The 22,786-nt window shown below is 40.1% G+C and overlaps 1 protein-coding gene across 1 annotated transcript in view; it reads left to right on the forward strand.

Moving 5' to 3' along the window:
• The window catches only part of STK4 (serine/threonine kinase 4), a 120,043-nt gene that overhangs the window by 66,267 nt on the left and 30,990 nt on the right, over nucleotides 1-22,786 (forward strand). The window contains exon 10 of the mRNA XM_049779254.1: nucleotides 7,637-7,794. Within this exon, the coding sequence (XP_049635211.1) occupies nucleotides 7,637-7,794 (158 nt within the window). The remainder of the gene's footprint in view (nucleotides 1-7,636; nucleotides 7,795-22,786) is intronic.

Consider the following 22,786-nt stretch of genomic DNA (forward strand, 5'->3'; position numbering starts at 1 on the left):
GTTTAATAGACAGAGCATATTTTTTGCATGTAGGAGGTCTGGGTTTGATATCCAGCATTTCATAATCTGACCCATACGCATCACTGTTATCCCTGAGCAGAGAGCCAGGTGTAACCACCAAGCATGGCTAAACATGGTCTAGAACACAAAACAAAACAAGAAAAATAGACAATTGCTTAGGGTTTTAATTTTTTAATAAAACAGCTTGAGATGATTATTAAAATAAATGTTTTGGGACCAGAGCAGTAGCACAATGGATAAAGCATTACCTTGCTTGTGTTCCACCTGGATTCATGTATGGTTTTTTGAGCCCCTAACAGGAGTGATCCTTGAGCACAGAGCCAGGAATAAGCACAGCTGGTGTGACTGCAAAATTAAAAAAAATAATACCAACCAGGAAATACTGCTACCCAGTTAGTATTTGTTGTACTAACTGTAATTTAGTTAATTTGTTGTAGTACTGTAGACTACGCAAAAACCAAATAAGACACCCTGCCAACAAGGATTCTGTAGGCGTTTGTTATTACTATTCTCTAGCATTGATATGGAATGCCTGCTGCACTGTTATGATTCCTAACGTTACCCTGGATGCTGCACTTTGTGTCTGTGATGAACATCTCAGTTAGTTGAGAAATGGGACCTTGTACATGGAGATCATATGCTGGGTGAGGGTTATAAAAAGGGTTAATTGAAGGATTTATGAGAAATAAAGTAAGATCTTCGATATACAGAAAAGACCAAAGGAGAATATTTCAACCAGGTGCAAAGTTGAATATATCTATTGAATATTATTTTTGTTTGGTTGGATATTGGAGAATATTGTTTTCCTCAGGAAGAAGTGTGGACTTTATTCTATTGGTAATAGGGTAATATAAGGGCATTTTAGTCATAGCAGGGGTCTCAAACTCGCGGCCCGCAGGCCGTTTGCAGCTCTCCGTACAACATTTTGTGGCCCTGCCCTAGAGGAATCTCTTTTTGATTTGTTTTGTTTTAGTTGTTTGGGTCACACCCCCCAATGTTCAAGGCTTACTACTGACTTTACACTCAAGGATCACCCTGACTTTGCCTCCTGCGGCCCCCAAGTAAACTGAGTTTGAGACCCCTTTAATAGTGGTATTACAAACTGGCTGTGTGTGTGTGTGTGTGTGTGTGTGTGTGTGTGTCACACCTGGCTGTGTGTGTGTGTGTGTGTGTGTGTGTGTGTGTTTGGGTCACACCTGGCAGTGCTCAGGGGTTACTCCTGGCTCTGTGCTCAGAAATCACCCCTGGCAGTGCTTGGGGTTACTCCTGGCTCTGTGCTCAGAAATCACCCCTGACAGACTTGAGGGACTATATGGGATGCCAGGATTTGAACCACCATCCATCTACTTGCAAGCCAAATGCCCTGCCATTATGTCTCTGGCCCCATAAAATGGCTTTTTAAAAACAAGTCAGGGGTTGTTAGAGAGTTTGAAAAATAAAAAAAAGGAGACCAATTAGGGAATTGTTGGAATAAATATGGTGTCTGGGGTCACTACTTGGTTGTGGCATTTGCCTCTTGGTTGGGGTGTCAAGGATCAAACAGGCAGTGTTGGGTATCTGAGCCATGGTGCCAGGGATTGATTTTGTGGCCTAATGCAGGTGCATTTTACCAAGACACATCTCTAGGCCCTTTTTTTGGTGTGCTACTTCTTTTGCTCATTAGTGACCTTTGAAATTTGAGTAGCTATATGGCAGCTTTCCAGATCTTATGAACTAGAGCTGCGATGGCGAACCTATGGCGCTGGCACGCAAAGGCCTTACAGCTGGCATGCGGGAAGGTCTGCAATTAATAAATTTATAAAATTTATAAAGAGTTTTCAGATACTAAAATCTTGTTATTCAGGTTTAATTGACGTGATTGGCGCTTTGAGGAAATTCTTTGGTTTTGTGCGGCACTTTGGGCACTCGGGCTAAAAAAGATTAGCCGTCACTGACTAGGGCATCACTGCCTGGAAGTCAAGTTAATTTTTATATAAGCAGTTACTAAAACTGGTTAGCAGGATGGCTTAATTCCAGTTGGACTTAAGGGACTCTTCCAATTTATGACTCTAGCCAGTCTTAGTGGTTTCAGAGAATACTCAAATGATTACTTACATAAAGCATACACAGAACTATGAATACTAACTTGTATAATTAAGTAAATTGATACATGTAAAGCACCTAAATGCTCAGTAACAACATAAGAAACCAGGCACACATATTATAAGATTAAAGAAGAAAACAAACCCCATGCCAGTAAAGGATTTGAAGGATTACTCAAGGTTGTTTATTTATTTAGGAAAATTTATTTAGGCATACTTAAAACTAAACAATGAGAAGTTGGCTATGACCAGTTCTCTAGTCTCAGCAAAATTAATTAATTAATATTAAAATACAATATTTTTATTATAGAAAATAAGGAAAGAGTGGTTGATCATTGATATTTTCTTAGTGATAGTCTTAAAAATAAATGTTTAAAATTTAATGTCTAGTAGACATTTTAGGCTGTGATCAGGCCTTTTCCCAGTTATGATTGTTTTGATCTTGTGTTCTCATTTTTTTTTATTTTTAATTTTTTTTTGTTCTAACTCATTTGAGTTCAGAAATAGTAGTAGTAGAGAAAAAGGGTTTTATGCTTTTTTTAGGAGAAATGAACTATTGTTTGTTCTTTTTTGTTTGTTTGTTTTTGGGTCACATTCGGAAGCACTCAGGGGTTACTCCTGGCTCTACGCTTAGAAATCGCTCCTGGCAGGCTCAGGGACCATATGGGATGCTGGGATTCAAACCACCATCCTTCTGCATGCAAGGCAAATGCCCTACCTACATGCTATCTCTCTGGCCCCCAGCTATTGTTATATAGTTCAGTCAAGTGATGATTTTGTTTTGTTTTGTTTTGTTTTGTTTTTGGGTCACAACCTGGTGATGCTCAGAGGTTACCCCTGGCTAAGCGCTTAGAAATCACTCCTGGCTTGGGAGACTCTGGGATGCCATGGGATGGAATCGCTGAACCACTGTCCGTCATAGGTTAGCCACGCACCAGGCAAATGCCCTATCACTGCGCCACCACTCCTGCCCCAAAGTTACAACTCTTTAGCTTTTTAAAATATGTAATAGTTGGTTGTGCAATCATAACTACTGATAAACCCCACACATTTTTATCTGCTCCCAAAGAAACCACTGTCCTGTTGACAGTCATTTCTCCTTCCCTCTTCAGGTTCTGCCCAGGCCAGGCATCCATTTATCAGTGTTCTGCCTCTCTGCTGCTTCCGCAAATTTTGTAGAAGACCAGAGGGGCCTGAGAGATAGCACAGTGGCTGGGCATTTGCCTTGCATTTGGCTGACCTGGGAAGGGTCTGTTTGATTCTCAGCATCCAATATGATCCCCAGCCTGCCAGGGGTGATTTCTGAGTGCAGAGCCAGGCGGACCCATGAGCTCCGCTGGGTGTGGCCCAGAAACCAATCAATCAATCAATCAAGTTTTTTTGCTTTTATTTTTTTTTAAATGACCAATCAGAACCCTTTCTGATTTCTTTCCCTTAGGATGTTCCCAAGGCTCATCTATGATATTATGTCAGTACCATTCCTTTTTTTATGGCCAAATAATACTCTTTCATAGAGATACACCCCATTTTGTTTAGCCATGGCCTAATAAAAATACTTTTGATTATTGACTTCTAAAAGGAAACTAAATTTCCCTTTTCAGTCACTTGTCTTTTAGATCACCACTATTCTACTTTCTGTGGATAAACTTGCCTCTTGTACAGATCTCATATAAATCAAGTTATAGACTCGGAAGCTACTTTCATCAAGCATGGTGTTCTCAAGGTTTTTTTATGCTGTACTGTGCATTGAATTTCACTATTTAAATTGCTAAATACTCTTTCAATGTACCATCTTTTGTTTGATCTATTTATCAATTGATGGACCTGGGGTTGTGGATCCTTCAGATTTTATCTACCATTTTCCCAAAGAAAGATCAATAGCAGTTACCAAGGCCTATGAACTCATCTCTTTGTGAACTTAGACAGATTAGCCATTTATTTAGCCTGCCAGACAAAGAAAAAGGAGCCAATCCTTACATAGAAATTCATGCATTTCCTGCCTTAGAGAAAAGAACAAAGCAAGATGGGCCACTTTTAAAGCTTGACTTCTTTGCTTTGCCCATTCTCCCAATGTGTTTAGGTTTCTGATATTATCATTCAACTAAATGTAGTCTTCTTCTTCTTTTTTTTTTTTTTTTTTCATTTAAAAACAAAAAAAGCCCCTAAACAAAAAAACTCTTCTGACTTTGAGACAAGAAATCCACCAGCGAGCTGGAGCCCCAGAGACCACTGCCTTTAATCGGCTACAGGCTGTTGTTCAGCACACTTGATCATCTGGCTCAGGAGTGCCGCAGAAACACAAAGATAAGGTTACTGGGAAAATTCCATTTTCTTGTCTTCTGCACTCAGTAGAAGTTTTGACATATCAAGAATTTTCCTTTTGATTTTAGAGCATTTGAAATACGGTATGCAGTTCATCAGATTTAAAACCTTCTAGTCAGGCTTTGGTTTTGGTCTTTGTAACTAGCCACACATAATATATATTGTATAGTGGCAAATATAGTATAGCACAGTATACTGAAGACAAATCTCTCACCTAAAAGTGTACATAGTTGTACAGGTTTGAACAGATTGGAGAATTAAGGGAGTTATACCTTAGGTCCCATTTGGTAGTTCCTTGTCAGCACAGGACAACTTCTCACATTTATTATATATCTTGTGTGGAACCATCAGGGGGAAGCATCTTGCTAAAGGCTGGTGCTTAGGTAAGCTAACTTAGATTCTTTCAAAACTGAGACAAATTAAACAGTATTTTGTTGTTGTTGTTTGTTTTTTGGGTCAAACCCAGCAGCGCTCAGGGATTACTCCTGACTTTGTGCTCAGAAATCTCCCCTGGCAGGCATGGGGGACCATATGGGATGCTGGGATTCGAACCACCATCTTTCTGCATGCAAGGCAAACTCCTTATCTCCATGCTATCTTTACGGCTCTCAAATTCAACACTATAGGTCAGTAAATAGTAATTGAAATTGACTGTGAGTTCTCAAAGAATGGAACTCTTCTTGGATAATTTGTTTTGAGTGAGAGAAAGGTAGGTAAACAGGTTGACCCTGTATTGAATAGATTTTGCTGTTTGTGATTATCTTGTGGGGGACTTCTTAGGTTCTCAACTGTTTCTACTTTATTTTTTTTTTATCTACTTGTTTTCTTGTCATCACAAAAACTCTCTGAAATGAATTTACATGTTAGTAGGGCTTTGTTTTTATCTCAGTAGCCAAAGCAAGTAATAAAATGGCCAGACACAAAGTTTTTTTTATGTGGGAGGTTACAATGAATGGACCAGGATACTCAGGATTTAAGCAGAAAAGGATTATGGTTGGTTTTGCAGACAACCTCTCTCAGATGCTATTGTTACCAGTCTGTAAAATCAAACTACTTATATGCTTTATAATTGAATTACAGAGTCATTAAGGAAATTTGTTTGCAACAAGAATCCTGCTTCCTCCTATGTATAAATTTAACTCATAAGACTGATTTTCTTTTTCTTTTCTTCTTTCTTTCTTTCTTTCTTTCTTTCTTTCTTTCTTTCTTTCTTTCTTTCTTTCTTTCTTTCTTTCTTTCTTTCTTTCTTTCTTTCTTTCTTTCTTTCTTTCTTTCTTTCTTTCTTTCTTTCTTTCTTTCTTTCTTTCTTTCTTTCTTTCTTTCTTTCTTTCTTTCTTTCTTTCTTCTTTCTTTTCTTTCTTTCTTTTCTTTCGTCTTTTCTTTTCCTCCCTCCCTCCCTCCCTCCCTCCCTCCCTCCCTCCCTCCCTCCCTCCCTCCCTCCCTCCCTCCCTCCCTCCCTCCCTCCCTCCCTCCCTTCCTTCCTTCCTTCCTTCCTTCCTTCCTTCCTTCCTTCCTTCCTTCCTTCCTTCCTTCCTTCCTTCCTTCCTATTATTATTATTTTTGGATTTTGGGTCACACCCGGCAGTGCTCAGGGGTAACTTCTGGCTTTACACTCAGAAATTGCTCCTGGCAGGCTTGGGGGACCACATGGGATGCCAGGATTTGAACCACAGTCCTTCTGCATGCAAGGCAAATGCCCTACCTCCATGCTATCTCTCCAGCCCCCAAGACTGATTTTCTTTTGCTCACAGCTGAAGAGATAGTACAGTGGCAGGGACTTAATAACAGTCTCCCAAACCCTGGAAGGAGTGATCCCTGAGTGCAGAGCCAGGAGTAAGACTTGAGCACTGTTGGATGTAATCCAAAAACAAATCAAGTTTTTAAAAATCATCATAATCCTACTCTCAAAACTAAGTTCTATTAAAATTTCATTGTATTTTTCTTCCAGTCTCATTTTATTTTTTGCCTCTACATATTATTTTTCAGAGTTAATATCTTATTATATGGGATAAGAGAACAGTATAGCAATTAGTTGATCAAGATTTGATCCCTAGTACCACATTTGGTCACTTGAACACCACCAGTAGTGATACCTGAGTACAGAGCCAGGAGTAAGCTCTGAGTACTTCCAGGTATGGTTCCAAAACAAGAGCAAAACAAAAACCAAATGATTATAGTACATGGATAGTATTGTCTTATTTTCCCCCTACTCTTTTACTATACAATTTACAATATTATTTTTATTTATTTATTTTTTTGATTTTGGGAGACCACACTTGACAATGCCCCAGGGCTATTTCTGGCTGTGTGTTCAGGAGTCACACCTGTCCTCAGGGGACTATATGGTGCCAGGTAGATGTATATATTGGATTAGTGTGGACTACATTTAAGGTGGATTCCATGACTCTTGTACAATATCTTGCACAAATAGTATTTTTAAAGTTATATAATACTTCATAGAGTAGCTGGATTAGGATTTATTTATACTTTCTTTTCTATGTATATTTTTCACATTTAAATTTTATTTAACTGGGGCCAGAGAGATAGCACAGTGTTAGGGCTTTTGCCTTGCACATAGCCAATCCAGGACTGACAGTGATTCGAATTCTAGCATTCCATATGGTTCCCCATGCCTGCCAGGAGTGATTTATGAATGCAAGCCAGGAGTAACCCTTGAGTACTGTTGGATGTGACTCCAAAAACCAAAAAATAATTTTTTTTTTCATTTAACTCATAAGATTATCAGAGGAAATTACCCTATTATTCCCTTTTCCTGTTGCAGTGCCTGTAAAAACATTGTATATATAGCTGAATAAAAAATAAATTTTGCTTCTCAATTTTTTGCTGCCCTCCCCCCTTTTTATTTGCTGCCCCCCTCCCCTGCTTTTCAATTTTTAATCTATTATTGAAGCTGTTTGTTATTAGACTCAGAAACAGTCGTTGCCTGTTCACTGACTAGAAATAGAGACTCTGGGGAAATTTTTGCATGTGTTTATAGAGGGAGGTAGGGATCATAAATCCTTCGAAATCCTCTGAGAAGTATTTTGAATGGACATTTGTGCATTTTCCTGAAGCTTTTTATTAAATTCTCAAGAGTCCTTAGCTAACAAAAAGAACCTCTGATCCAGATTCTGAAGATAGATCTATTTAATAAACTTACTTGAAGTCTAAGATACTATATTTCACCATTCCCCTCCCCCTTTGGTTTTCAGGAAGGGATGAGACTATGCAGCCTACAAAACCATCTTTCTTAGAATACTTCGAGCAAAAAGAAAAGGAAAATCAAGTCAACAGCTTTGGCCAAAGTGTACCTGGCCCTCTGAAAAGCTCTTCTGATTGGAAAGTACCCCAGGATGGAGACTATGAGTTTGTAAGTAAATGAACTGGTGTTTTGGGTAAAGTGATTAGAACAATCATACACATGTGGTTCTGTTCTTTCCGTGGAGATGCCAAAACATATTCGTGTGCAGGGCAAGTCTCTACTCACTGCTTATGGCAGCAGTGTTGGGTGCCCAGCTAGTGGCATCTTTCTACCTTAAAAAGCCTTTATTTGGGGCCGGAGAGATAGTATGGAGGTAAGGTGTTTGCCTTGCATGCAGAAGGATGGTGGTTTGAATTCTGGCATCCCATATGGTCCCCGAGCCTGCCAGGAGCAATTTCTGAGCCTGGAGCCAGGAGTAACCCCTGAGCACTGCCAGGTATGACCCAAAAACCAAAAAAATAAATAAGTAAATAAATAAATAAATAAATCTCTACTTTGCATATTTTTTTTGTTGGACTTAAAGTTGCTCATTTTAATTATGAAAAGAGCTATTCAGTCATCAAATGAAGACTTGCTGTCTATAATTGTTTCTTTGGGATTGTGGTTTTATGTTTAGAGATTGGTCTGGGGGCCCAGTTAACAGTTTTATTATTATTAATCTGTCATTTTGCTTGCCTTAAGCCCCATTTGGCTCTCACTGAGAGGATTCTTTTTTTTTTTTTTTTTTTTTTTTTTGGTTTTGGGCCACATCCGGCAGCACTCTGGCTCTGCACTCAGATTTTGCTCCTGGCAGGCTTGGGGGGCCATATGGGATGCCGGGAATCGAACCCAGGTCTGTCCTGGATTAGCCTCATGCAAGGCAAAGGCTCTACCGCTGTGCTATCTCTCTGGCCATGTAATTTTGATTTTTGTGAGAGGAAAAATGTTAACTTGTTCCACAGTTTCTTATGAAAACTTGGGTGTGTTTTTCCTTTCTCTGCTATGGAACATTCTCCCTCAACCACAGACACTTGTTAATGTTCAGGGTTTTAATGAGTAGGAGGCTGTAAAATAAAATTTGGAAAAAGAAATTCAGCTCAGGAGTCTGCAGTCCTTTGGCGAATGATTTAAAATAGAATTTTCTCTTTAGAAATTTTTAATTTTTACCCTTTTTTTTTTTTTTTTTTTGGAGAGGGATTAATGGACACTCAAAGCAGTGCTCAGGCCCTTAGTTTTGGGCACTGTGGTCTGATTCTGACTTGAAAGATCACTCAACTGTTAAGATCCTTATTTGGATATTGTTTGGTATATTTGCTGAGCAAAAGAGAGAAGAGTTGGCCTGGAATGGCATTGTAAGTGTGAGTTAGCAGGAAGTGAGAGCAGAGATGTAATAGGGAGTCAGACTTATTGGGCTTTTTGTCTAATAATGAAAATGTTGACTTTTTACTCTGAGTAAAAAGAAATACTGGCTGTTTTTTTTTTTTTTTTTTTTTTTTGGTTTTTGGGCCACACCCGGCGATGCTCAGGGGTTACTCCTGGCTGTCTGCTCAGAAATAGCTCCTGGCAGGCACGGGGGACCATATGGGACACCGGGATTCGAACCAACCACCTTTGGTCCTGGATCGGCTGCTTGCAAGGCAAACGCCGCTGTGCTATCTCTCCGGGCCCAATACTGGCTGTTTTGATTCTACTTGCCTCAAGTGTTTTTCTAGTTGCCCTATAAATACACAATAGGAGGACTATAAATTTCCAGAGCACATGTGCTGTGATTACCTGCACAAAGGAAGCAAATGTCGGTGTCCCTTCTGCCCATTCCTCTCTTCTTGGTCAGTGACATCCATATTTTTCTCTAAGTCCAGATTCAGCCTCGGAATTTTTAACATATTTCTAGACACTTCATCGTGTAGACTCAGGAAATGTAAATGTAAATGTAATGTAAAATATTACATTACATTCCTGATTTCATTTTGCTTATAGCGTTATCTTCAACGTTTTCAAGTACTGATTTTCTCAGTTTAGTTTTCAGGCAAAGATGAAAATACTTTAGGTAACCCAGTCAGTTACAATGTCATTGTGATGGAATACTTAAGAATCTTCACATCTATTTTTCTTTGGCCTGCTTTACTTTTCTTAATATTATAGAAGTTTTTAATCATGAAGTTTGTTATTTTTAGATCACTAATCCAACTTAGATTGGATCAGTAATCTAATCATGAAGAATTCCTTTCTCTTTGCCATCCTCATCCATACATATTGCGATTTTAGGTCGAGCTTGTTTCATGAGGCAAGTTGTTAGGCAGAGGGGCTTTTTTGATGTTCCAGACAACAATAACAACAAACCATGAAAATGACTTTGTTTTACTTAAAAAAAAAAAAAAAAGGAAAAGGAAACAAATGTGTTTAAAGTGTTTATCTCACAGGGCTGGGAACACAACAGTAGAGTGTGTGCTAGCATGCTTGAGGCTCCAAGGTCAGTCCTATACTCTATTGTCCCCCCCTCCCAAAACTGCTAAGAGTAGCCTGACTCAATACAGCACTGCCAAAAGGCTCCTGTATAAAAATGGAAGAATCTCCCTCACACGCTTTTTTTCTTTCTTTCTTTTTTTTTTCTCACATGATTTCTAAGCAGTTTGATCTTGGGAAAGTTTCCTAGCCATTCAAGCCTCTCTCAAAATAAAACCAAGACTAACTCAGTAAAGATTTACATCATATATACTTAACCTCACTCATAAACAGAAAAATGTCAATTAAATTAAGTGAGGCATCATGTTTGCCTATTAGAAATCAAACAAAACACAGATCTTACATTCTGGTTCCTGACCAGCAGTGTCCACATCACGCAGAAACTTGTTAGAAATGCGATTTTTAACTCCCTATATAGGCGTACTGTACCAGAATATCTAGTAACAGTGTCCAGTAATTTTAACATTGGCTTTATGGGATTCTGCTTTTGGTATCTATTAAACTTTTCTTCTTTCTTTCCTATTAGTACTATAGACATTCAGATATATAGGATATTGACATTTGGTTAATGCATAATTAAAACCTTTTCTTCTTCTAAATGTATTTTTATTTGGTTGAGAAAGTGATTGTGCTACACATGAAATTGCTCAGGGAGCAATCCTAATGGTGCTTAGAATTCACCTCTGGCACTGCTTTGGGTACCGTATGTAGTGACGGATTAAACGGGTCAGCCATATACAAGGTAAGCTTCTTAACCTCTGTATTATCCGACCATAGAAAATGTATTTTTTGTTTTGTTTTGTTTTATTTGGGGGCCACACCTTGTGGTGCTCAGTAGTTATTCTTGGCTTTATACTGAGGAATCATTTCTGGCAGGCTCAGGGGACCATAGTGGACGCCTAGAATCAAACTAGGGTTGGCTGTGTGCAAGGCAAGCGTCCTACCCACTGTACTATTGCTCTAGCCCAGAAAATGTATTTTTAAGTGACATCTGGCAAAGAAAGAGATAAATACTTTGTGTGAAGACAGACTGAGTACACTTATTAAATTTAAATAAAATGTGTGTCAGACTAGCTAAGTTGTTGCCCCCAAACTCTTAGAGGGAGATTTTGGTTTCCTGCAGGCAGCATTTTAATTGAAAAAGATATTCTCTTCCTTCCTGTGAAGGCAGTTTTTATTTTTAAGTGAAATTTTCACCCAGAATAAGCAAATTGGCAGTAGTGGCAGAATTTGATAGGGGAGACGGGGGATGACTTTATATTTTTGTCTAAAATCTAGTACTTGTTGTACTTATAAAATTGAATGGCCTCATTTGCCAAGTTGAAAAAGCAACAAAGATTCCCTTTATATTTAAGACTTTTAAGGATTAACATATAAATAAAAGGTATTTGAAAATTCAGCAGTCTATAAAATTGGAATCTCATATTCAAAAAACTGATTAAATTTTTGGAAATAAATGTTACTTTTATGAGACTTCAGACTGCCCCATTTTGTTTTTAGTAACGCCACAAAAAACTGTGAAAATAAATTAACTTTGGCGCCTGAGCCTTCCAGAACATATGTCAGAGTTGTGAATGGGGTCATCAGTTGTGCTCTCCTGAGTCCACAGTGGGCAGAGGAAATAAACCCTACATCAGATAATGTAGTAGTTCAGATAAAAGTGGTCAGTTTGTGTGTGTGTGTGTGTGTGTGTGTGTGTGTGTGTGTGTGTGTGTGTGTGTGTGTGTGTGGTTTTTGGGTCACACCCGGCTTTGCTCTGCGCTCAGAAATCGCCCCTGGCAGGCACGGGGGACCATATGGGATGCTGGGATTCGGATCACCTTCCTTCTGCATGAAAGGCAAACACCTTACCTTCATGCTACCTCTCCAGCCCCCAAGTGGCCAGTTTTTAAAGAAACAATCCAGCAATACCACTCCTAGGAATACAAAAAACACAATACAAAAATGCCCTCTGTACCCCAATGTTTATCACAGCACTATTTACAATAGTTAGAATCTGGAAACAGATTAGTGATGCCCAACAACAGATGAGTGGCTAAAGAAATTGTGGTACATTATACAGTGGACTACTATGCAGCTATTAGGAAAAAATGTAGTCTTAAAATGCTTATACATGGGTGGACATGGAGACTTACTATGCTGAGTGAAATGAGCCAGAGGGATAGACATATGATGATCTCACTCATCTGTGGGCTATAAGAAAAATAAACGGCAGTATGGCAATAATATTCAGAGACAATAGAGCTGTACTCTGGAAGGACCAGTTCATGACATGAAGCTTGCCACAAAGAGTGGTGAGTGTATCTAGAGCATTAACCACAATGACAACTGCCATGACAGTGAGAGAAGAGAAGAATATGCATGACAATGAGAGAGAGAGAGAGAAGAGGGAGGGGGAGGTTGAGAGGGAGAGGGAGAGAAGAGGAGAGACCCCAGAATGAAAATTTTTGTAAACATGGTGATTAAAAACATAAAAAAAGACAGCACAATAAAGAATGTGCTCAAAGGCCTGCCTGTGGAGAGATCAGCCATTCAGCTGAGGTGCAAATGAAGAGGGAAAGGAGGACTGAGCAAGTACCTGGAATCCCAGATAGGACATGGTTGTCTTTGGAAGGAAGAAGTGGTAGATATTGGAGAGCATTTCAACTTTGAGTTCATCAGTAATCACCACAAATCTGAGTATGCTCCTACCATGTATCGAAGGCCAAGGAGATGGTTTAAAAGACTAGATCAGGGTGTCAAAGTGATAATACAGTGGGTAGGGCATTTGCTTTGCATGCAGCCAACCCGGGTTCATCCCATATGGTCCCTCAAGCCTCCCAGGAGTAATTCCTGAGCACAGAGCTAGGAGAAACCCCTGAGCACCAGCAGGTGTGGCCCATAAAACAAACAAACGAACCAAAAGGCTGGATTACATGCTTTGCCTATAGGAGCCTCGAGTTCAATCCCTGTTGAAACATAGTTCACAGCCCCTAGTACCACAAGAAACAATTTCCAAGCACTTCTAGTTGTGGTCCCCCTCCAGAAATTTTTTTTTAAAGATGGGGTTTTGGGGAGGGAGAAAAAAAATAGTAGGATCCAATTTAGTACTATTTGTAATACTAGCTATGACTACAATTAAATACTACAGAAAAGTTGTGGGGCCAGAGGCAAGGTAAGGTACTTGTGCATGTTGCCAACCCAGGTTTGATACTCAGTACTCTGTATGGTCCCCCAGGCCGCTGGGAGTAATTCTTGAGTGCAGAGCCACAAGTAACTCCTTAGCATTGCCAGCTGTGACCTCAAAACACAAACAAGAAAAACAAATTACTGAGAAGTTTAGAATAGAAGAATGGAAAAAGACCCATTGAGAAATGTTCAACAAAATAAAATAGAAAAAAGTAAAAACTTTTACCAGATAAAATAAAACCAAGAGAAGGAATATAACATGGGGGAAAGATCTGTTTTCTGTTGCTAAAAGGTTTAACTAATCCAAAAGATGCAGGCAGCCTACACAGATAAGAGGTGGGGTGGGTGGGTGAGTGGGTGGGAGTAATTTAGTACTGAGACAAACTGAGGGTTTTGCACATGCAAAGCATATCCTCTACCTCTCTCCCTGGCCTGCGTGCATTTTTAAAAACCAACAACTGCCCATATTTATTTGCATACATGCAACCACAGAGATTCAAAGAAAGAAAACTAGAGGACATTACTTAATGAAAGTTATTACTTTCTGAGGGAAAGATTTTAATTTTGACACCCCTCCCCCAGTGGGAATCTATTACTGTTTTAACTGTCACCAACTTTGAAATAAAGTGGTGTATGCCTTTAGACGTAAGGCTTACCTGGCAGTGTTTAGGGCTTACTTCTGACTCTGCCATCAGGTATCACTGATGGTGGGACTTAAGGGTCCATATGAGGTCAACTGTATACAAGACAAGTGCCCTACCTGCCATACTATGTCACTCTTGCTCCTAGTGGCATATCTTTACTTCAGTCTTCCTAGTCTTAATCTACCTGAAGTTAGCCAGACCTACAGATACAAGTGAGCCATAGTATTTTTTCATTTGACTCTATAGCATTTTTTATTATTTAGTCTTAATTTACTTCAGAACACTCAAATAAGATTGTTTCTGGATTTCTTATGATTTGTTCTATACAAAATTGCTAGGGTGCTGTAGAGATACTGTACAGTGTTTAGGAGCTTGCCTTAAAAGTGGCTAACCTTGGTTTGATCCCTGGAAGCCTAAATGTCCCTGAGCCCTGTGAAGAGTGAATGAAGTTAAGAGAGAGAGGATTGCTGGGTGTGGCCCCAAATAAACAAAACAAAGTTGATAGTAACTGGTTTTCACATATTTTTGGTTTGTTTTGGTTTGGGGACCGGACCCAGCAGTATTTTGGAGCTACTTCCTAGTCTCAGTGTTCAGGGGCCACTCCCTACAGTGCTCAACAACCTTATGTGCCAGGGATGGAGCCTAGGCCTTCTGCGTGCATGTGCAAAGTTGGTTGAGTCATCTCTTAGATCTCTGCATATTCCTTTCTTTCTTTCTTTCTTTCTTTCTTTCTTTCTTTCTTTCTTTCTTTCTTTCTTTCTTTCTTTCTTTCTTTCTTTCTTTCTTTCTTTCTTTCTTTCTTTCTTTCTTTCTTTCTTTCTTTCTTTCTTTCTTTCTTTCTCTTTCTCTCTTCTTTCTTTCTCTCTCTCTTTCTTTCTTTCTTTCTTTCTTTCTTTCTTTCTTTCTTTCTTTCTTTCTTTCTTTCTTTCTTTCTTTCTTTCTTTCTTTCTCTCTTCTTTCTTTCTCTTTCTCTCTCTCTTTCTCTCTCTCTTTCTCTCTCTCTTTCTTTCTTTCTCTCTTTCTTTCTCTCTTTCTTTCTTTCTTTCTTTCTTTCTTTCTTTCTTTCTTTCTTTCTTTCTTTCTTTCTTTCTTTCTTTCTTTCTTTCTTTCTTTCTTTCTTTCTTTCTTTCTTTCTTTCTTTCTTTCTTTCTTTCTTTCTTTCTCTCTTTCTTTCTTTCTCTTTCTCTCTTTCTTTCTCTCTCTCTCTCTCTCTTTCTTTCTTTCTTTCTTTCTTTCTTTCTTTCTTTCTTTCTTTCTTTCTTTCTTTCTTTCTTTCTTTCTTTCTTTCTTTCTTTCTTTGTTTCATTCTTTCTTTCTTTCTTTATTTCTTTCTTTCTTTCTTTCTTTCCCTCCCTCCCCTCTTTCTTCCCTCCCTCCCTCCCTCCCTCCCTCCCTCCCTCCCTCCCTCCCTTCCTTCCTTCCTTCCTTCCTTCCTTCCTTCCTTCCTTCCTTCCTTCCTTCCTTCCTATATATATATTTTTTTTGTTTGTTTGTTTGTTTGTTTTTAGGTCACAACCGGCAGTGCTCAGGGGTTACTCCTGGCTCTATGCTCAAAAATCGCCCCCAACAGGTTCGGGGACCATATGGGATGCCGGGATTCAAACCACCGTCCTTCTGCATGCAAGGCAAATGCCTTGCCTCCAATGCTATTTCTCCGGCCCCTCATTCAGTTTCTTAATTGAAACAGCTGTTTGCTCTGTTATTTAGGCAAGACTATAGAGCTTTGACAATCAGGATTGCATTTTATTCAGCTTGGGTTTCCAATAATTACTAATTGCCTGTCTCAAAGCCAGTATACAAACTTCAGTTAAACTCAAACCTGCTCTCTGAATTCAACAAATAATTCAGTGTGGCTGAAAAGAACCAGAAGGGGGAGCCCAAGCCTTGGCAAAAACCCTAGGGAAAGCACGGGGAAGTGGGGTTTAAAGGATGCTTTGGGAGATGGGTAGGAAATCTTCCCAGGGGCAGATGGGAGCAGGGTAGAGTTAGCACCACACTTAGAAGTGCTGGTGTGTAGTGGTGGTTGCCTGGTGTGGGTTTGTTTTGAGGAAGGTAGTTGGGGGACAGTGGGAGGGTGGGGGACTGAAGCAGGGCCTCAGTGACCTGTATGCCCTTACTTTTTCCTGGAAACAGTTAAGTACTGTTTGAGGGTTTTTTCCCATTATGTTTCATAGAAATTAAAAATAGAATCCAAGGGTAGAGCTAAAGAAGCTAATATCCCTCTAAAGCTCTGTGATAAAGGTCCATCAGGATGGTAAACCACCCTGCTGTTCATTTAGTCTTAATTTGAGAAGAGTAATTGAACCTGAAGTCAGTCAGTCAGTCAGTCAGTCAGTCAGTCAGTCAGTCAGTCAGTCAGTCAGTCAGTCAGTCAGTTGTTTGGATTCTCTAGCAGGGGTCTCAAACTCATTTTACCTGGGGTCCGCAGGAGGCAAAGTCAGAGTGATCCTTGAGTGCAAAGTCAGTAGTAAGTCTTGAACATTGGGGTGTGTGACCCAAACAACTAAAACAAAACAGAAAAAGATTCCTCTACAGCAGGGCCACAAAATGTTGTATGGAGGGCCGCAAATGGCCCGCGGGCCGAGAGTTTGAGACCCCTGCCAGAGAATTAAGATCTGCTCTGATGACTTTTTATGGTAGGGTAGGAGAAATACTAGCCTCGGGCTACTCCTGGCTCTGTGCTCAGAAATTGCTCCTGGCAGGCTTGGGGGATCACATGGGATGCCGGGATTCAAACCATCGTTCGTCCTGGGTAAATGCTCTACCACTGTGCTATCTCTCTGGCCCCAATAGTCTTTTTTTTTTTTTTTTTTTTTTTTGGATTTTTGGGCCAGGCTCATTGACGCTCAGAGGTTACTTCTGGCTACGCACTCAGAAATGGCTCCTGGCTTGGGGGACCACATTGGACACCAGGAGATCAAACAGCAGTTCGTCCTAGGTCAGCTGCATGCAAGGCAAATGCCCTACCACTGCACCACCACTCTGGCCACAATAGAGTCCTATTTTTGTTTGTTTGTTTGTTTGTTTTTTGGGCCACACCCAGCAGTGCTCAGGGGTTACTCCTAGCTGTCTGCTCAGAAATAGCTCCTGGCAGGCACGGTGGGGGGGGGAGAGGTGGGGAGGGGGACGGGGACCATACCTGGATCGGCTGCTTGCAAGGCAAATGCCACTGTGCTATCTCTCCGGGCCCAATAGTCCTATTTTTAATGAAACTTTATCTAACCTGTCCTAGATCAGGGCTTTAAATGATTGCTAGGTAGAGATTTCTTTGGATTTTTCTAAAGAAACTACAAAATTGTCAAAACATACGTACTCACTTTGGAAAATATTAGGTTTTTTTTTGGGGGGGGGACCACATCCGTTTGATGCTTCAGGGGTTACTCCTGGCTAAGCGCTCAGAAATTGTCCCTGGCTTGCAGGGACCATTTGGGACGCCGGGGGATCGAACCGTGGTCCTTCCTTGGCTAGTGCTTGCAAGGCAGACACCTTACCTCTAGCGCCACCTCACCGGCCCCAGAAAATATTAGTGTTTGTGCCAGAGCCACAGGATAGTTGGTAAGGCATTTGTCTTGCACATGACTAACCAGGGTTTTATCCCCAGACCCCATGTGGTCCCCTGAGCCCTGCCAAGACTATCCTGAGTGCAGTTAGGAGTAAGCCTTGGGCATCCCCAGATGTGAACCCAAAACCAATAAAATAAAAAATTAGGGTGATCTTTGCTTTTACTTATATGAAATTAGGCATTTATTAGGACCTGGGAATCATTATTACTTTATTTCACACATTATTAGTATGGAAGCAAATCCTTCAGATTTTTCTTATTACTATCAATAAAGTACCTTCGGGATCTTCTGTAGCTATACTCACTTTTATCTAATATTATTATTATGGAAGAAGCTGATCATTTGTTCCATTCAGCTTACCATGCTCTGGATATGGCTGTCAAATCTGTAAGATCTTCGTTGAATTTTTGAAAAATTCACACTTTTAAATAGGATGACCCTTTCACATTTTCTTCTTTTCTTTTCTCTTTTTTTTGTTTTTTGGGTCACACCCTTCACATTTTCAAACATGATGGAGAACCCCAAAAGACATATTTTGTTTTGTTTTAGGCCTTACCCAGTAGTGTTCAGGAATCATTCCTTGTGGGGCTTGGGGATCATATGTGGTGCCTGGAATCAAACTCTGGTCAGCCTCATACAAGGCAAGCAGCTTACCTACTATACTATTATCACTCTGGACCTCAAGAATTTTGTGTTTTTTTTTTTTTTTTTGGAGCCACACCCAGTGATGCTCAGGGTTGCTCCTGGCTTTGCACTCAGAAATTGCTTCTGGCTTGGGGGACCATATGGGATGCCAGAGATCACCATCCTGGGTCAGCCACGTGCAAGGCAATGTCCTACCGCTGTGCTATCATTCTGACCCCAAGAATTTTGTTTTTATATGGGCTTTGTTTTGATATTCACTGTGAATTAGAAAATGGGTCTGAGAATTGTTTTAGTATGGGGTTAATAGTATAGCCATTATGCATTCTTTGTAAAGTATGAGAATGACCATATTTGAAGATATAGAAATGGGGGAGAATGCCCTCGAATTCTCATGTGCCCATGCTGGTTCCATTCAGCACCAGAGCCTGGTTGAGGGTTTAGATCCCTGTGGATTAGGATATATCTTAGTTCTGACCGTCACTAGTTATGAGTTCAGTTTCCCTAGGGAAATAGAACTTATATCTCAGTTTTTCCTTGATCAGTTTTCAAAAACAGTGACTTGGTTCCCTCCTACTCTTTGGTGTTGACCTGTAATTTTGTTTTATAAGGAATTTAATTAGGATTTCATTAATTCCTTTTTTTTGTTTTTTTGTTTTTTTGTTTTTTTGTTTTTTTGTTTTTGGGCCACACCTGGTGGTGCTCAGGGGTTACTCCTGGCTATCTGCTCAGAAATCGCTCCTGGCAGGCACGGGGGACCATATGGGACACCGGAATTCTAACCAACCACTTTAGGTCCTGGGTCGGCTGCTTGCAAGGCAAATGCCGCTGTGCTATCTCTCCAGCCCCAAATTCCTAATTTTATTAGGAATTCATAGATTTAAATTGTTTGGTATGTTTCAATTCTGGTAACTATTAATTTTTTACTTATTTTGGGGCTATATCTGGGGGACTTAGGGGCTTCTCTCAGAGTGGTGCCACGAATTGAATTCAGGGCTCCAGTATGCCTGGAGCTTGTACTATCTGTTGCCCGTTGAATCACCTCCCTGGCCTAGTTGAGATTTCTTTTAAGTTAAAGTTTCCTATTTGATATGATCCTAGTACTTTATACTTTTATTTTTTTTTCTCCAGGCTGCTTTATACTTTTACTTTTTAATGGAAAATTTCCCCCAGTCATCTTTTTTTTTTTTTTTTTTTTGTATTTGGGCCACACCCGGTGACACTCAGATTACTCCTGGCTATGTGATTAGAAATCGCTCCTGGCTTGGGGGACCTTATGGGATGCTGGAAATTGAACCCAGGTTTGTCCTGGGTCAGCCGTGTGCAAGGCATAAATGTCCTACCGTTGTGCTATCACTCTGCCTCCCCCTCAGTCATCTTAATTTTTAATTTATTTATTGGTTTTTGGACTGTGGCTGTGTTCTCAGGGATCACTCCTGGCTATGTTAAAAAAAAATCATATGGGGAGCCAGAGATCAAACATGCAAGGCAAGTGCCCTGTCCACTCTGCTATCTTTCTACCCCAGTTACCCCAGTTGTTTGTTTTAAATTTTTTATTAGTTTGCTGGTTTATTAAAGGATTTAGTTCTTCCCTCACCCCTTCCTCATTGTTTTTTTTTTGTTTTTGTTTTTGTTTTTTTGTTTTTTTGGGTCACACCCAGTGACGCTCAGGGGTTACTCCTGGCTATGCTCTTAGAAATCACTCCTGGCTTGGGGGACCGTATGGAACACCTGGGGATTGAACCGAGATTCGTTCTAGGCTAGTGCGTGCAAGGCAGAGGCCTTATGCCCTGTGCCACTATTTGGCACCTCACAGTTTCTTATATCTTTCTAAGTATGATAAGATGTTTGATCTTTTTTTTTTTTGGTTTTTGGGCCACACCCATTTGACGCTCAGGGGTTACTCCTGGCTATGCACTCAGAAGTCGCTCCTGGCTTGGGGGACCATATGGGACGCCGGGGGATCGAACCGTGGTCCGTCCTAGGCTAGCGCAGGCAAGGCAGGCACCTTACCTCTAGCGCCACCGCTCGGCCCCAAGATGTTTGATCTTATGAATGAAATATGGTGACATTTCCTACTCAAAATATGGAAATAGCCATTTAAAACGTTTTAATTAAGGGCGGAGCGATAGCACAGCTGCAGTGTGTTTGCCTTGCACACAGCCTACCTGGGACGGACCCTGGTTAATTCCTGGCATCCATATGGTCCCTGGAGCCTGCCAGGAGTGATATCTGAGCTTAGAGCCAGGAGTAACTTACCCTAAAGCACTGCCTGTGTGGCCCAAAAACAAAAACAAAAAATGTTTTAATTATAAGTACTATCTTAGTACATTAGATTCCCCCCCACCCCTACATATTTTATAACTAGAAAGTTGTACCTTATGACCAGACATCTCCTGATTTCAATACCCTCACCTGCTCAGTCCTTGCCAACTACCCTTCTAGTCTCCTATTTCTTTGAGTTTGGGTAAACAAAAGAGCTCTGCTTCCTTTTAGTGGGGAATGGTGTTAGACAGGAAGTGAGGAGGGAGGGGCAAATGATCGATTCATCTGCCCACTGCAGTCTGGGGAAGAGTGTGCTCTCCGCTCTTGGTTCATTTTTATAGGTCTCTGCAGTACATAGAAACAGGAAGTTTGCTTCTTTCAAACTGATGTGTCCTTCTGATATTAGCAGTACAGGTTAGATACCACAGGCTTTTATTAACCACAGGGATCCTGTATCTAAACTTATACCTCATGCCAGATGTCATTTCCTAGCACACCACTATATTCATTTGCTCTGTCTTACACAATGAATGTCAGCCTTCTACCCACAATAATGACTAAAAACAATTCAAGAATTTAGTATAGTTCTCTTTGATTTTAAGCCATAAAAGATTGAGATGTATTAAATTACTGTATCTTGAAATGTCTCTGTGGTTTTGCAAAAAAACACTATATGCAGATATTCTTTTTTGTTTCATTAGCTTTCTTCTTTTTTAAATAATATTGCTTTTTATAACTGTTTCCAGAAGCATATCTACAAAATAAAGTTAAATCAGATTGAGTTGAGTTAACTCAAAGTTAACTCAGACTAGTCTCTCAGTCCTCTTACTGTGGTCCTTTCTTCATTGTTAGTTTTGATTCCAGTTGTAATATACATACTTTAACTTGCATTTCTTTTGTCCTTACCAATATCTAGAGGAAATTCTATTTTTTCTTGATACTTTACTGTTTTGTTCAGAGGATGTTTTGAACTAAGATAGGCTTATGTGTTGTAGTGATTTTTGAAATGGATTGTTCATAAACCTATTTATGATAGAGAATGAAATTTTTATAGCTGTTATTTTTGTTTTATAAGGCTCATGCTTTAGCTTTTCAGTTTTGAGAAGTAATTTACATATTTTAAGCCTTTATAGCTTTTTTATTTTGGGACCTGATGCTGTTTTTATCATCATCACCAGTGAGTAGATTGTTCAGGTTTATTTGTATCTCTCTTTTGCAGTCTGGTGCTATTTGTATAAACTAACTAGACACGAACTTAGTCATAACAACTGTCATAGGCTAAGAGAGTGAATAATTTCTCTCCTGACAAACATTGTTTGCTGGACTGCCTCCGGTATCAAAGTGTTGCTAGGTTGGTGTTGACAAGGGAATGAGTCCTTGAGGCCTGAAATTCCTTATTGCTGTAATCAGAACCTGAAATTTCCTACGTTTTCAACCTCATTACAACCAAGGCTAGATCTGGGTTAGTATTTTAATTTTGCTCAATTTGAGGTTGGAAAAGAAAAAGAAAATTTAGGGTTTTTTTTTTTTTTGGGGGGGGGGGGGAGGTTGCATACCCAGTGGTGCTCAGGGTTTACTCCTGGCTCTAAACTCAGAAATTACTCTTGACAAGCTTGAGGGACCATGGGATGCTGGGACCATACCTAGTTTGGACACTTGCAAGGCAAACGCCTTACCCACTATGCTCTCGAAAATTTGTATTTTTTACTCCTCAACTAAGAATTTTCAAAGGCTGAAAGAATTGTTTAATGTAAATTTCTAGTTTAGAAAGCAGAGGTTTTTGTTTTGTATTTGTTTCTTTGTTTGGGGTCTATACCCTCCATTGCTTAGGGCTTACTCCTGGCTCAGGGATCACTCTTGGTGTGGTGGCAGGATTGGGTGGACAGGTGGCCATATATAATGGTGGGAATAGAACCAGTGTTGACTGCATTGGCTGTGTGCAAGGCAAGTATCTTTTTTTTTGGGGGGGGGTCATACCCGGCAGCACTCAGGGGTTACTCCTGGCTGTACGCTCAGAAATCGCTCCTGGCAGGCTTGGGGGACCATATGGGATGCCAGGATTTGAACCATTGTCCTCCTGCATGGAAGGCAAATGCCTTACCTCCATGCTATCTCTCCGGCCCCGCAAGGCAAGTATCTTAACCCTTGTACTATCTCTCCAGTCCTAGAAGGCACAGTTTTAAAGTTAAAGCCAGGGTGAATGAAAATTGTTTCTTTTTTGTTGAAGCCATAGCCAGGACATTGATTGAATTGTGGTCTTTTTTGTTCTCTTGGATGTACTTTTTTTTACAAGACCTCTGCCATTGGGCTGTCCTATGTCCTGCTTTCAGCTTTTTGCTCGACTTTATCTCCCCATCCTGACAAGAATTTGACAGT

The sequence above is a fragment of the Suncus etruscus genome, chromosome 9 (genome assembly GCF_024139225.1).
Source record: "Suncus etruscus isolate mSunEtr1 chromosome 9, mSunEtr1.pri.cur, whole genome shotgun sequence".
Taxonomy (NCBI): domain Eukaryota; kingdom Metazoa; phylum Chordata; class Mammalia; order Eulipotyphla; family Soricidae; genus Suncus; species Suncus etruscus.